The sequence below is a fragment of the Arvicanthis niloticus genome, chromosome 6 (assembly GCF_011762505.2).
Source record: "Arvicanthis niloticus isolate mArvNil1 chromosome 6, mArvNil1.pat.X, whole genome shotgun sequence".
In the NCBI taxonomy this organism is placed as follows: domain Eukaryota; kingdom Metazoa; phylum Chordata; class Mammalia; order Rodentia; family Muridae; genus Arvicanthis; species Arvicanthis niloticus.
The window spans coordinates 26,870,401-26,883,630 of NC_047663.1; the positions used below are offsets into that span (position 1 = coordinate 26,870,401).

Below are 13,230 nucleotides of genomic sequence, written 5' to 3' on the forward strand. Positions count from 1 at the left end.
GCATTCTCTCCCTCTTTGCACTTGGCCCAGGCTGATATTAAGATTCATCTGCATTCCTCGCACAACGCCTGGCAGATGGTGGGGGAGGAGGCTGGGTGTGAGCTGGGGGCTGCAGTCGGGGACCACACTGGATCTCAGAGGGCCACAGAAGACCGTGTGGAGAGCTTCCCGCAGCTCCAGTGTAGGCTGGGGCCACTCCAAATGCCTGGGGGGGGGGGGGGGGCTAGGCTTCAACCTTTTGTTTTTCTAAAGACTGAAGGAGTTCTAGAGAGCTCGGAAGGAGGTCTAGCCAGCGAGGGCAGGAGTGCTGGAGGGTGGTCCTAACCCTTTGGGATCTTTTGTCTAGGTCTTAATCTTTCTTGCCTTGGAGATTTGAAGAGACCAGAGCAACCTAGGACCCCACTGGGATGGGGCCCTTTTCTGCCTGGTGACACCTGTGCTGTGGGGAATGGGTAGGGAAGGACGGAAGGACATGCCCTGAGAGGTCCTGTTCACGCCATTCACGCCTCTATTTCTCAGGAGGCAAACCCTTACCCCGACCTCAGAATCCAACCTGCTCCCTAGTGGTCTTTTCAACCCAGCGCCTCAACCAAATGTTTCATAGTGATTGCTCTTAGGTCGTCTAAGAAGAAAAGGAACGAATGTGCTAAGAAAAGGGGTGAGAGCTAGACACTTAGAAGAACTTCCCTCAGCACCCTCAATCACGTCTTGCAGGAACCAGCAGTTGTGATTCGCTGTAGATATCCTTAGGTCCTTAAAAATGGGTTTGGGTAGAATTGTCTTTCCAAATTCCAGGACTCCTGGGATGGAGGTAGGTAGAGACAGATTCCTGAGTGCCTGCTACATAAAAGAAGGCTCGCTGCCAGAAGGGCGGAAAAGCTGGTGTCCCCATCCGCGGTCTTCCAGCCTCTTCTCTCCCAGAGGTCCTCCGCCCTCTTCCTGTCCCCTACGCTGGAAATTGGACGCCCCAGGTCCCCAGGCTGCTGGCCGGCAGGGGAGGAGTTAACACCGGAGGTACCGACTGGGCTCACCGTACCTGCCGCCGCCGCCGCCGCCGCCAGTGGGAGGGACGAGGAAGCGGGAGGCGCCTGGGCGCCAGGAGCGCTCCAGTCTGGCGGGGCGCAGCGCGGGGAGCGGGCGGCCGCGGTTCGTCGTGGCCCGGGGCGTCCGCCAGGGGGCGCGCCGCGACGGGGCGGGAGGGGCCGTCTGGTCTAGGGAATTAGCACCGGGGACGGGCGCGCGCGCAGGTCCCCAGCACATCTGGGTGAGAGCCGAGCCTCTAGAAGCGAGCGGGGCGCCGAGCGCCCGTCTGGAGCGGCAGAGCCACCGCGCAGCCGGAGCCCCTTCGAGACGCTCCGGGCGCACATCTGGGACCGGGAGAAGGGACCGCGCTGCGCGCAGCTGGACGCGGGGAGGGGGCGGCGGCCGCACAGCTGGACCGAAGGGGGCGGGGTCGGTCCCAGCAACTGGCTGAGGGGTGGGCCTCGAGCCGCCGGGGACCGGAGCATGGGACAGCGCGCCTGAAGGAGCAGTCCGGGGCGGAGGGGACCTGGGACCCCGAAAGGAAAAGAGAGACGGGTGAGAGCAGAGGAGGAAGATGCAACTGACCCGCTGCTGCTTCGTGTTCCTAGTGCAGGGCAGCCTCTATCTGGTGAGTGGTCCGCGGGGAGCGGTGCTGGGCGGGGGCCAGGGGATGGGGAGAGCGCGGGAAGCTGCGGAGCCCTGAAACTTTCTCCCTCCCCCCACCCCGGCATCCCGAGGATGCGGTGAACGCTGGTGGCTGGGGGAGAGGGCGGGTCCGAGGCCAGAGGCCGGACTGGAAGGGTTAATAGGGGCGGGGAGGAGGGTGCTCGGCTAGCCCACCCACTCCGTGGCTGATGGCGGGAGGTGCGAGTGACACTAGGGAAAAGGCCCCCCAAGCTGAGTAGCCAAGGATTACCCGACCTCTTGTAGCAGCATCCCAGGACGCGCGAAACGGGGGTGGGGCAGGTGACCTGCCTGGTCAGGGGACGCGGTATTCTTCTCTGACCTCTAGGGCCCAGAGAATCCCTAACTGTGGGCCCTGGCGCGCCAAGCCCGGGCGGACTGGGGGCGGCCCCCACGTCCCTGCCTGCCGCCGTCCCTCCCGCTCCCTCCCTCCTCGCCTGTTGTTTTCCTCGCCTCTCCCGGCTGCGCGCAGCCCGAGCCCCACAGGACCTGGGCAGGCGGCTCCCGCCCCAGGCGCTCAGAGCAGCTGAGCTGAGCGCCCAGATCCCGCTCCCCCGCGATCCAGGATGCCTTGGAACCCCACCCCGGACCCCAGCCCGGAGCTTAACTCCCTCGCGACCCGTGCCCGCCGCCCCACATCTGCCCCGACCCTAATCCTGTCCTGGAGAAGACTCAGCGCCACTGGGACTGCCCCCTTCCTCAAAGCAATTCCCATTGATAGCAACCCTCCCACCCCTAGACCACTCTCGGGGAGGAAGTCTTCCCTGCTTGGCCCTTTCCTGTGGTCCTCTTTACTATTGAGCTATCGACTGTCTCAACCATTCAGTTAAACCCTAGAGCCAAGTACGCACAGGTGGGCAGCCTTGAACCCAACCCCAGGAGCCTCCCTTCTTGACTATCCTGACCCTGGGACACTAGGGACTTGGAAGGCAGGACCAGCCTTAATTCCGGGATTGGCTTGGTCGCCAAGGCCAGAGTAAGAGGCATAAGGACTAAACCCTTTGGAGCTCCCCTCCCAGCCCCTCAGGATTCCCTCCACCCCACCCATGTCATCATCAGTCCAGATGTTGTGACTGAGCTTCTGTCCCCTCACTGGTAACAGACACACTAGTAAGAACTCGGTTTCAGAAACTAAGCAAACACACATCCAGGCCTCTGAGCCTAGGGAGCCAGGTAACCTCCCTGTTGCCCTCCTGAGCCCCACTGGCTTTTCCCTCTCTCCTCCAGGAAGCCTCCCCAAGGTGTGGCCTGTCACCATAACTGAGCCTGCGTAGGCAAGACAAGCCCTGGCAGAGTTTGACAGGGCATTCCAAACGGAAACAGGGCTTTGGCAAAAGTCTTTTGCAAAAGGTCGTGAGGTTGGGACAGCGTCTGGGAATGGTTAGGCTGACACTTGTGGCCTGTGTCTTGTGGTGATGTAACCTGCAAGGCCGGATGTCCTCACCTGTGAAATGGGACTCACAGGAACTGGTCCCTCATCATGCAAGTGCCATCTTGGCATGTCATCACATGTTCCCCAGAGAAGGGTTTTGTTCCCACAAGCTTGGCCATCCTGGGTGTGGCATCCACGCCTGGTCTCCTAGCCTTAGTAAAACCTAAACCAAACTGGTACCTGACCAGAACTCTGGCTGGGTTCTGGATTCTTATTTTATGGTATGTAGGCTGTCTTTGCCTCTAAAGTCAGCAGTTATGCTAGGCTAGGAATGGTGTCTCAGCTAGAAAACTAAAAACATCTTGAGAGGGTGTGTGTGTGTGTGTTGACAAAAGGGAGCTCCCAAGGTAAGGGTGGGGCTCCCCAAATAAGTTGCAACTCCAAACTCTAGGTGAAAGACTCCTGGAAGATAGAAGTGAAACTTCCCTGGCATCTTGGACATTTCAAGGGTAGAAATTCTCCGCTTAACTCGGCTGTCTTGGCTGGCCTCAGTGGGAGAGGCTATACCTAGACCTGCAGTGACTTGAGGTGTCAGGGTGGGTTGGTATCCAGGAGGGACCTCACCCTTCTCAGAGATGAAGGAGAGGGAGAGATGGAGGAGGAGCAGTGGGAGGAGGGACTGGGAGGAGAGGAAGGCTGCAATCTGGGATGGGAGAGAAAGGGGTAGACATTCTTCATCTCCTTCAGACTGGGGGGCCTCTGCAAGATCAGAAGCCAAGCCCCTCCCATCTGACAGGGGCCTATCTGGAGAGTAGAGTGGCGTGTGTCTCAGGTATCCTAGTCCATGGAGAGAGCGACTTCCTGACCCCCTCCTCCAGATTTTGAATAGCAGCCTGAGGCAAGGCAGTAAAGAGATATGGAGATGACTGAAGCATCTGAACATGAGGGCGGATTATGAAAGAGCCAGGGTGCACACCTGACACACGCACACGCACACGCACACACACGGGAACAAGCCGGTGCTTCACCATCCCCTTAGCCTGGATACAGGGACAGACACCATGTAGATGGTGATGGGTGGTCTGCTAGATCTCAATTCTTCTAGGTCCTCTGGGGACAAAGCTCTAATTCTCTTTCCAAATCCCTCCATAGGTCATCTGCGGCCAAGACGATGGGCCCCCTGGCTCAGAGGACCCTGAGCATGATGACCATGAGGGCCAGCCTCGGCCTAGGGTTCCTCGTAAGCGAGGTCACATCTCACCTAAGTCCCGCCCCTTGGCCAACTCCACCCTCCTAGGGCTGCTAGCCCCACCCGGGGAGGTTTGGGGTGTCCTTGGGCAGCCCCCCAACCGCCCCAAACAAAGTCCCCTACCCTCGACCAAGATGAAAAAAATATTTGGATGGGGTGATTTCTACTCCAACATCAAGACAGTGGCCCTGAACCTGCTGGTCACAGGGAAGATTGTGGACCACGGAAACGGGACCTTCAGCGTCCACTTCCGCCACAACGCCACGGGCCAGGGTAACATCTCCATCAGCCTTGTACCCCCCAGCAAAGCTGTGGAGTTTCACCAGGAGCAGCAGATCTTCATCGAAGCCAAGGCATCCAAAATCTTCAACTGCCGGATGGAGTGGGAGAAGGTAGAACGGGGCCGCCGGACCTCGCTCTGTACCCACGACCCAGCCAAGATCTGCTCCCGTGATCACGCTCAGAGCTCGGCCACCTGGAGCTGCTCCCAGCCCTTCAAAGTCGTCTGCGTCTATATTGCCTTCTATAGCACGGACTATCGACTGGTACAGAAGGTGTGCCCAGATTACAACTACCACAGTGATACCCCCTACTACCCATCTGGGTGACCTAGATGGGCCGCAGAGGCCTGTGCAGGAGGCTGTCTGTCTGGACACTGGGCAGGGAAAGGGATGGGCCTCAGGAAGGGAGGGGGCGGAGAGGAAGAGAGGCCAGGTGGGTCAGGGTCAGGCCTCAGGTGTTGGGGAAGGGTCCCCAGTACTGCGCCCAACCTGAGGTTAGAATGTACTTGTTATGGAAGAGAAATGGGCCCCGGGCAGCCTTACGGGGCGTTCCCTCCTATCCAAAGCTGATGCTAGGTCCCGAGGCCCCTGGGAAGGCAAGCAAGGCAACCCCAGATCAAGCCACGGAGACGACCTTAACCCTTGGCTCTCTCCTTGCCATTCAGAAGGAGGACAGTCGTTGGCAAAGGGGAGTCCAACTGCGTAAGACAGATAGACAACTTAGGATGGAGCTCAAAAGCTTCTCTCATGCGGGGTGGCAGTGTGCAGCCTCCAGCCCCTTTCCTGCACTGAGGCTGAAGTAGCAACCTCATCCCCACCCTTGGGTGTTTGCTGTTATGACTACCTGTCACCAGCCAGGTCGTTCCTTTCCAAAACCCCCTGTCCCTCCAGCACCTCTGCACCTCTTGCTGATGGCACACCACCCTGTCCTTCAGCTGAGACAGGACGACTATTAGGTCCCGTTAGCATGGGGGGGGGGAACAAAGCAGAAGCCCGCCCGCCCCGTGTGCTGTGTGCCCGTCCTCTGCCCTGCCCACCTGCTGAGAGTGCGCCCTTGGCAGCCAGCTCTTCCTGTCACTCTGGAATAGGGATAGGGCCTCCTTTGCTGGGCCGTGGGGCTATCAGCAGAGGGAGGCGCAGGAGGCTGTGTGGCCATGCTGGAACTGTGCCCTAGTGTTGTCTGTGGGGTGGGGGGAGGGGTGGGAAGTCTTGTGAGATGCCCTGTCACTTCTCTGTGCAGAGTCTTGTCCTTGGAGCAGGAAATAAAGCTTTCCCAGGACACTGTATTCAATTCTAAGTTATCTAGGGGAGGGGGACCATGGGCCCCCTGGCTGGCTAGGGTTCCAAATGGGGACCAAAGCTGCAGCTCTCTTGGAGCAAGGGGCTCACTGAGGCTTTTGGGCTGTCCTCTCTGACACTCTTTTCTGGCAAACCATCTAGTGTCAGAGGCCCAAAGTAACACTTATGGGGCTGGGCATGGCAGCTTGAGGGTAAGAGCCAGGAGGGGAGGTAAGGATCACATCTTCCTCCTCAGATCCTTCCCGAATTGCCACCTCTGGCCCTGCAGAGGGCAGTAGTAGATGCCCAGTGGGGCCCCAGCATGGTCTGATCAAGTTCCCTGTCCTCACTGGCCTCTTTCTGCTTCTTCCTCTGTATCACGAGGCACTTTCACCCATGAGAATCACCCAGAGGGCTGCTGCTCCTCCACCTTCAGGGACCCACCTAACTCAGTCAGCAGGAGTGTCTCTGGGACCTGGGCCTGGGGAGATGCTGACATACTTTGAAAACTGCCTGATGACCTCTAAGCAAACTTGGCTCCAGCGTAAGAGAATGAAGAGATTCCTCTCTGCTCTCTCCAGCTGCGACTCCCATCTGCCCCTTAAGGGAGAAGGAACAGACTGAGGTGGCATGGGGACATTAGCCACTTCCTCCTCCAGCTGGAGACAGAGTCAGAGTGGATAAAGGCCCAGGCAAGGCTCCTTGACTTTGGGGGTTTGGTGAAGGGAAGGCTGGAGCCCCCTGCCATGATGTCCCCTTTGGAGGTCATCCTAAGTCTGCTGTCTTTGAAGGTCTACATTTAAGTCCCCAGGGTCCCTTTCAGAGTGAGGACCAATGGCCTGACCACTTCTGGTCTTTGCTCTCTGCCCACTAGCTCTGAGCCCAGATGGCCTTCAGGTACACACTGCAGCACACAGACACCTGGTTGTAGCCCCTCTGTATGTGAAATGACCTAAAAACCAAGATGACTAGGAGTGAGGGGAGTGGGGAGAGGGGGGAGCAGCACACTCCCTTTTCATCTATGCCTGAATCACCCTGAAGCCATTTCTGAGGAGACTCAAGACACACAGGCCCCTACATAGCTTTCTCTCTCCTCCCCCTCCATACCTCTGACCAGAGTTAGAACTTGGACTTGGCCCCTCCCAAGGCCCCACCCGCCACCAAGAAAAATCTTGGCTGCTGGAATCTGGAGCGTTCTCCCACCTGTGCCTCTCACCAGACACTGTCCCAGGGCACCTGTAGGGTCTGGTGGAAGAGGAAGAAAAATGTGAGATGCCCCCATCCCCACCTCTGTATGCAAACTGAACTCTAGCAGAGCTTGGGCACTCTGACCCACCCCTCCCACTCCTCTTCTCCTGTGGAGAGCCAGCTGCTGCCGACAGCTGGAGGGCCCGGCCTTTCTGGCACACGGTGCTGCCTGCACAGGGGGTGGGTTCATTTTAATAACTTCATTTCACCCTCATGCACACTCTGCCTCCTCTTCCCTGCCTATCTGCCTTCCCCGGCAACCAGGCTGTGCTCAATTTCAGATTTGGCTAACAAATATCTTCCCAAGCCCTAATTCATTAGAGAAACCCTCTGGTCTCTCCCGGTCTTTCAGTCTTCAGATAGTTCATGAGATAGTTTGCTACCCTTGATCCTCACAAGGGTAGCAAATCTAGTTCCCTGGTTAAGAGGATACCCACTTCTGTCCTTCTGAGCAACAGCTATGAATCCCCTGTAGAGATGGACCCTGGGGCCCACAAGGCACCCTGACCTCTCACTCTGGCCTTTGGGAGCACCCACAGGAGACTGGTTCTTCTTGCCGTAGCCTTCCAACAGAAGGTCAAGGTTCCTACCTAACACCAGCCCTTTGACCTTCCTGCAGCACCTTGAGGGCCAGCCTGCAACCTCTTCAAGGTGTTTGGGGACCCTACCTCTGGTCTGTCCGCCCCCCCCCCCACACACACACACTAGGTAGGTAGGGTCTTATCTCTCCTATGGGTGTAGCCCCTGGAGCAATCCTACCACACCCTCTTCAAGGATGTGGCTTGTGTCTCTCCATCAGAGTTGGGAGGGCATCTGAGGTGTCCTGATGTCATCCCTTCCCTGCCAAGATGGACTGTGTCTCTTTGAAACCGTGAGTCTCGAGGATTTGGGTGGCTCTTCTGACTGAGGTAAAGGCTGTACCTCCCTCATCAGAGTAGCATCTTCCTAAGGCCAGGAGCTGTACTGTGGATGAAGGAGAACCACTCTCTTCTGCATTCCAGGATACCTAGAGTTGCTTTGCTCTTCAGCTATCAATGCACACAGAAGCCACCTGGCTTCAGTGGGTCTCCATACTGCAGTGACTTTCTCTGTAACCAGTGAGCCAACACTTACTGTCAGCAAAGCCCAGTTCGTTCCCCTCCTGGTGAAGCTTAAGGCAAAACTGAATGAGATTCTGTCCCCCCTCCCTCTCCTTCGTTCTCTTTCCCTAGATGAGCAAACGGGAACTGAGTCACCCCCTTCCCCATCCTTGGCAGGAGAGCTGATGACCTTGCATGTGGCAGGCTCCTGTGGCGAGGCCCATTGCTCAGAGATGTACAAGGCGAGTGGGTGGAGAGGGAAGCTGGAGGAAGGGGTTTATGGGGGTGGAGGCAGCTGAAAATCATCGGGTGACCAGGCACTTGGATCGTTGAGTGGGCTTTTGCAATAGGTTGCAGAAAACTCAATGAACCAGTTCTTCTGAGTTGGGAAGCGATCCAATGTCTTGGCTGGGAGTGGGAAAGAGGAATGTTACTCCCAAAAAATCTTAGTCCTGTGGTGCTGCCTGGAGAACTGGGGGCTGGGGTGACAGGTGACAAGAGATGCCATCAGTCCCGCCAGGCAGAGGCAAGGTGGGATGGGGGCGGCACCTGCCATTTATGCAAAGTCCTGGAGTGGCACAAATGCCACAAAAGAGACCTGGGTCTTGCTGGTAAGGGGACAGGTTCTGGTTCCACTAGGAACCTTGTTTCTTGTTGAGCTGTTAAGCTGTAAAATCTGATCCAGCAAGTGGAGTCAAGGTTGCTTAGCTCAAGGCTTCTCGGTTCCTTATCTCAGAGCCACCTGGCTAGGTGTCTCAAGGAACTCGTTAACTCTTCCTGAAGCTCCTGAACCGCAGAGGCTTCTAAGGAAATGGCAATGAGACATGGGGGAAGCTCCAGCTGCTCCCCATAGTGGGGTGGGTTATCTGGATGATCGTGGACAGAGGACCATTTCCAAGTGCCTCTTTGAGAATGTTTTGTTTTGAGACTGTTTCTTTGTTATAGCCTTGGCTGTCTTGAAACTAGCTGGCCTCAAACTCAAGAGCTCCACCTGCCTCTGCCTCCAGAGTGCTAGGATGAAAGATATGAGCCACTTCTGCCTAACTTGAATATTTCGGGACAAGGTCTTGCTATGTCTTGCTGGCCCGAAACTTGCTAAGTAGACCAGGATGGTCTCAAACTCAGAGATCCACTTGCTTCTGCCTCCTGAGTGCTGGGGACATAGGTATGTGTCACCTCACTCAATGAGTTTCCTCATTTGGAAAAGTGAGATTTCTCCCTGCCTTGGTGCTTTGTTGGGGAAATTGTTGGCCCAAGGCTGGGCTGTGGTGAGACATGGATTCCTATTCTAGTTCTGCTACATGATGCCTATGGCAGAAACGGTTAATTGTCTCATAATATATGTGATGGTTAATGTGCATTGTCAGTTTGACTGGATGCAGAATGGTGTAGGCGCATTGAATAGAAAGAAAAAGCTGAGTGCCAGTAACTATTGCTTTGCTTCCTGTGGGTACAATGTGACCAGCTGTCCCCATACTCCTGATGTCATCCCTTTCCCTGCCATGATAGACTGTGTCTCTTCAAACTGTGAGCCTAAACACAAACAATTAATAGACCATCAGTCTCCCCTGCCTCCTTCACAATGGGATCCCCAGCTGCTATTAGGGCACACAGCTGCCTGACATAATCCTACATTTCCCTGCCTCTACCCTGCACCCTTGTCTTTTACATGTGACCCCCGTGGCTGAGATCTGACCAGTGACCTTTAGGCCAACTGCTTATACAGTAAGTTTCAAGCATCTTAAGATAGAGGTATTCACTCCTTGTTCCTTCTTTGTCCCTCATCCACCCAGCCATCTGGCAAATGTGGACACTAACCCCTAGACTCTAGCATAAGCACCATAGGGAAGTGGGGGAGTGGTAAGCTGGATGAGGACACGGTCTCCAAGAACCCTAAGCTGCCTGCAGACTTCTTTTTTTTTAATTAATTTATTTTTTTATGTTATATGAGTACACTGTCGATGTCTTCACACACACTAGAAGAGGGCACCAGATCCCATTACAGATGGTTGTAAGTCACCATGTAGTTGCTGGGAACTGAACTCAGGACCTCTGGAAGAGCAGTCAGTGCTCTTAACCACTGAGCCATCTCTCCAGCCCGCCTGCAGACTTCTGTATGTGAGAAAAATAAAATACCCATCATCTTTAACCCTCTGTTTTAGGGTTCCTTTGTTCTTCCTTTCTGAGACAAGGCCTCTTATAGCCCAGGTTGGCCTAGCCCAGATATATATACCAGAAGCTGGGCTTGAACTCTTCCCAGTCCTCCTGCCTCTATCTCTGAGGGCTAGGGCTATAGGCAGGGGCCCTCAAGATCTCCAATTATTGAAGCTGTTGTTGAACCCAGTGTTGAAGCACCTCAGTTCCTGCAGACTTTGGTCTCCTCATCTGGAGAACCAAGACAACACCCACACATCTCAACACATCTCAGAAATGTTAGAGACTCCTAGGCAGGAGGGAAAGCGCTGCTCTCCCCTCCATGGCCTCAGTTCTGGAGGTGGTACAAGTTGCTTTATTTCAGGGAGCCCCAGGAGCTCAAGATTCTCTCCCCTCCCCGAACCCCGTCTGAAGGACCTCCAGGCCCCAAATTCAGTCCTCACGTGTCTAAGTCCCCATACACATTCTGATGTTTGTGACACACAATCCTCGTTAAGGGCCTGACTGATCCCAGCCAGATGGGATCCTAATTTAATTAAAACCCTTTAATTACCTGCAACAACACTGCTTTGGAAGTCCAGAGGCAGAAGGGGGTTAGTGACGGGAGGGGGCACTGTTGACAGGGCGAAGGAGTGGATGGCCTTTCAGTCCTCAGGGAGCTGGTATTGCCTCCTATGCCTCCCATTGTGGTGGCCACAGAGTGCCTGGAATAGCCAGCACAGCCAGAATTCTGGCTTAGTCTTTAGGGCACAGCTGGGACATGGTGGGGAGTGTTTTTGAAGAACAGATCCTTGGGAAACAGTGTACCAAGCGCTGAAGCCTGATACTGTCCGTGTTGGCTCTGAGCTGAGAGCAGCACCTGCATGGTGACCCTGGCCCTGCCCAGGGCCAATCTGGGTAGGAGAAAGCATGATTCAGATTTCTCTCTGTCTGGTTAAAGAAACAGGGGTACCTCTGAACCCACCAAAGGAAAGCGCTACCTGTAACAATCTTTCTTCAGTCTCATTGTCTTGGGTGTGGAAGAGGAAAAGGGTCAATTTGGTGGGCTGCAGAGGGTCTTCGTAGCTTAAGGACCCCTTCCTGTAATGGCAGAATGAGTCCAGCCAGGCCAGAGTCTGCCAAGCCCTGGCAAGGACAGCCCAAAACCCAGACTCGTGAGCTGGGCTATTTATAGGCCTTGTGGACATCATCCGTTAATACCCCTTCTGTTCTTCCTTGGTACTTATTCACTCAACAAATATTGTTTAATAAAGCCTCTCAAACTTCCAGCTGGTCTCCGCTGGGCCAGGAGACCCAGACAAGAGGCATGGGTTCACACTGGAGCCATCGACTCAGAGGACGTGTTCTATTGGGGTCAGTGAGCTGCCAGGGGCTGGTACAAAAACAGGAGTCTCAAGAGGAAGTGGCTTCAGGGTGTGGGAGCCACAGGGCCCACCCCTTCCCCACCTGAGTCCCCCTCCCTAACTATAGCCCAGGAGCTTCTGGGCTTAGCTTTATGGATAGCATCTTTTAATACCTAGGGCCTTTGTATGCCATCCTTATGGTCCTCCTACACCTGATACCCCAAAACCTGCTTCCTCTGGTCTCCCCAGCCTCCATAGAGCCTGATCCAGACTTGGACTGTATGCGCAGTACTGTGTACATGCTTACTTTGGGACTCTTGGAAAATGTGGACATCCCCGATGGACTCGGGAGAGAGAGTACACACAGCACACTGTTGTCAGCCTGGAGGCTCCCTGAGGCAGGGAGTGTGGGGCCACATCTGAATGGTCTGGGTGGTACTGCCCCAGGACTGTGGTATGAAGCTACCTGAGAACCCAAGTACCCTGGCACATTGAGCTCTGTGTGTGACATCACACCAGTTGTGCCTGGTGGTATTCTCTGTGAATCCCTTCCTTCTCAGCAGGACAGGAAGTGGCTGGTGCACCCCTGGCACCCCTGCATTCCTACAAAGACCGAGGGCAACAGAGAGAACACAGCACCAGCGTTGGCACACTTCCTCCTCGTCCTCAGTGAGCTATGTTGTCTTCTCTAGAATGGACTTCAAAAACCCATAGTCCACTCTTGGGAAATGGTGATGAGGGTCTAGGATCGTCAATTGTAAAATAAATACATCTTTTGGCCCCTAACTGCCATCACTTTTATTCCAGGAAGCCTCACCTGGACTCTGTTTGTGGCTTGGGGAAAGAGTAGTCTCCAGAGTTCCAGGTACCTTACGCTCCCTTCTCCCCGGAGTTAGGGTTAGGCTATGTAGAGCCAGCATATGTCTAAAGGGAGTTGGACTTAGAGTCCTACTTGCTAGGTGATTTTGATGTGGTCCCCTGGCCTCTCTGAGAGGGGGCAGTAATTTTCCCCATCTATACCTGCTCACATGGTAGTTGGAAGGATGCGCCCTGCCAGTCATGGACACCACACCAATGTGGCAGGTTCTGGGTTGTTGTCACTCAGCTACCCATCTCCAATTCATAAGCATCTCACAGGAGGAGGAGGATTTCTCCTTTACAGGGGCACACTTTGTAGCTCAGCAGCTGAGGATCAATTCTGGAGCCAGGCTGCCTGGATACAAATTCTTGTTCTGACACTTCCTCAATGTAGGCCTTAGACAAGTTGGTGAACAACTTTGTATCTGAATTTCCCTTTTTTTTGTTTTGGTGGTGGAGGCTGGGAACAGTTTGTTGAGGCAGGGTTTCTCTGTGTAGCCAGCCCTGGCTGTCCTGGAACTTGCTCTGTAGACCAGGCTGGTCTCTTAACTCAGAGATCTGCCTGACTCTGCCTCCTGAGTGCTGGGATTAAAGGTATGTGCCACTGTCTCTGGTTTATATTTGAATTTGTTTATTCATGAAAAGGGGGTGCTCATTCCCT

The 13,230-nt window shown here is 55.0% G+C and overlaps 1 protein-coding gene across 1 annotated transcript; it reads left to right on the forward strand.

Moving 5' to 3' along the window:
• The first annotated feature begins 1,158 nt into the window (after positions 1-1,158).
• Positions 1,159-5,587, forward strand: Nxph3 (neurexophilin 3). The gene is made up of 2 exons (XM_034507929.2): positions 1,159-1,651; positions 4,232-5,587. Exons 1-2 carry the CDS (start codon positions 1,598-1,600, stop codon positions 4,934-4,936), a joined length of 759 nt encoding a protein of 252 aa, XP_034363820.1. The 5' UTR covers positions 1,159-1,597; the 3' UTR covers positions 4,937-5,587.
• Positions 5,588-13,230: the final 7,643 nt, after the last annotated feature.

What these genes read in the sequence shown, in the direction of transcription:
- Nxph3 (XM_034507929.2), top strand. Translation starts at nt 1,598, where the DNA reads ATGCAACTGACCCGCTGCTGCTTCGTGTTCCTAGTGCAGGGCAGCCTC. An exon ending in TGCAGGGCAGCCTCTATCTG is followed by an intron (nt 1,652 to 4,231) that starts GTGAGTGGTCCG and finishes ATCCCTCCATAG; the next exon opens with GTCATCTGCGGCCAAGACGA.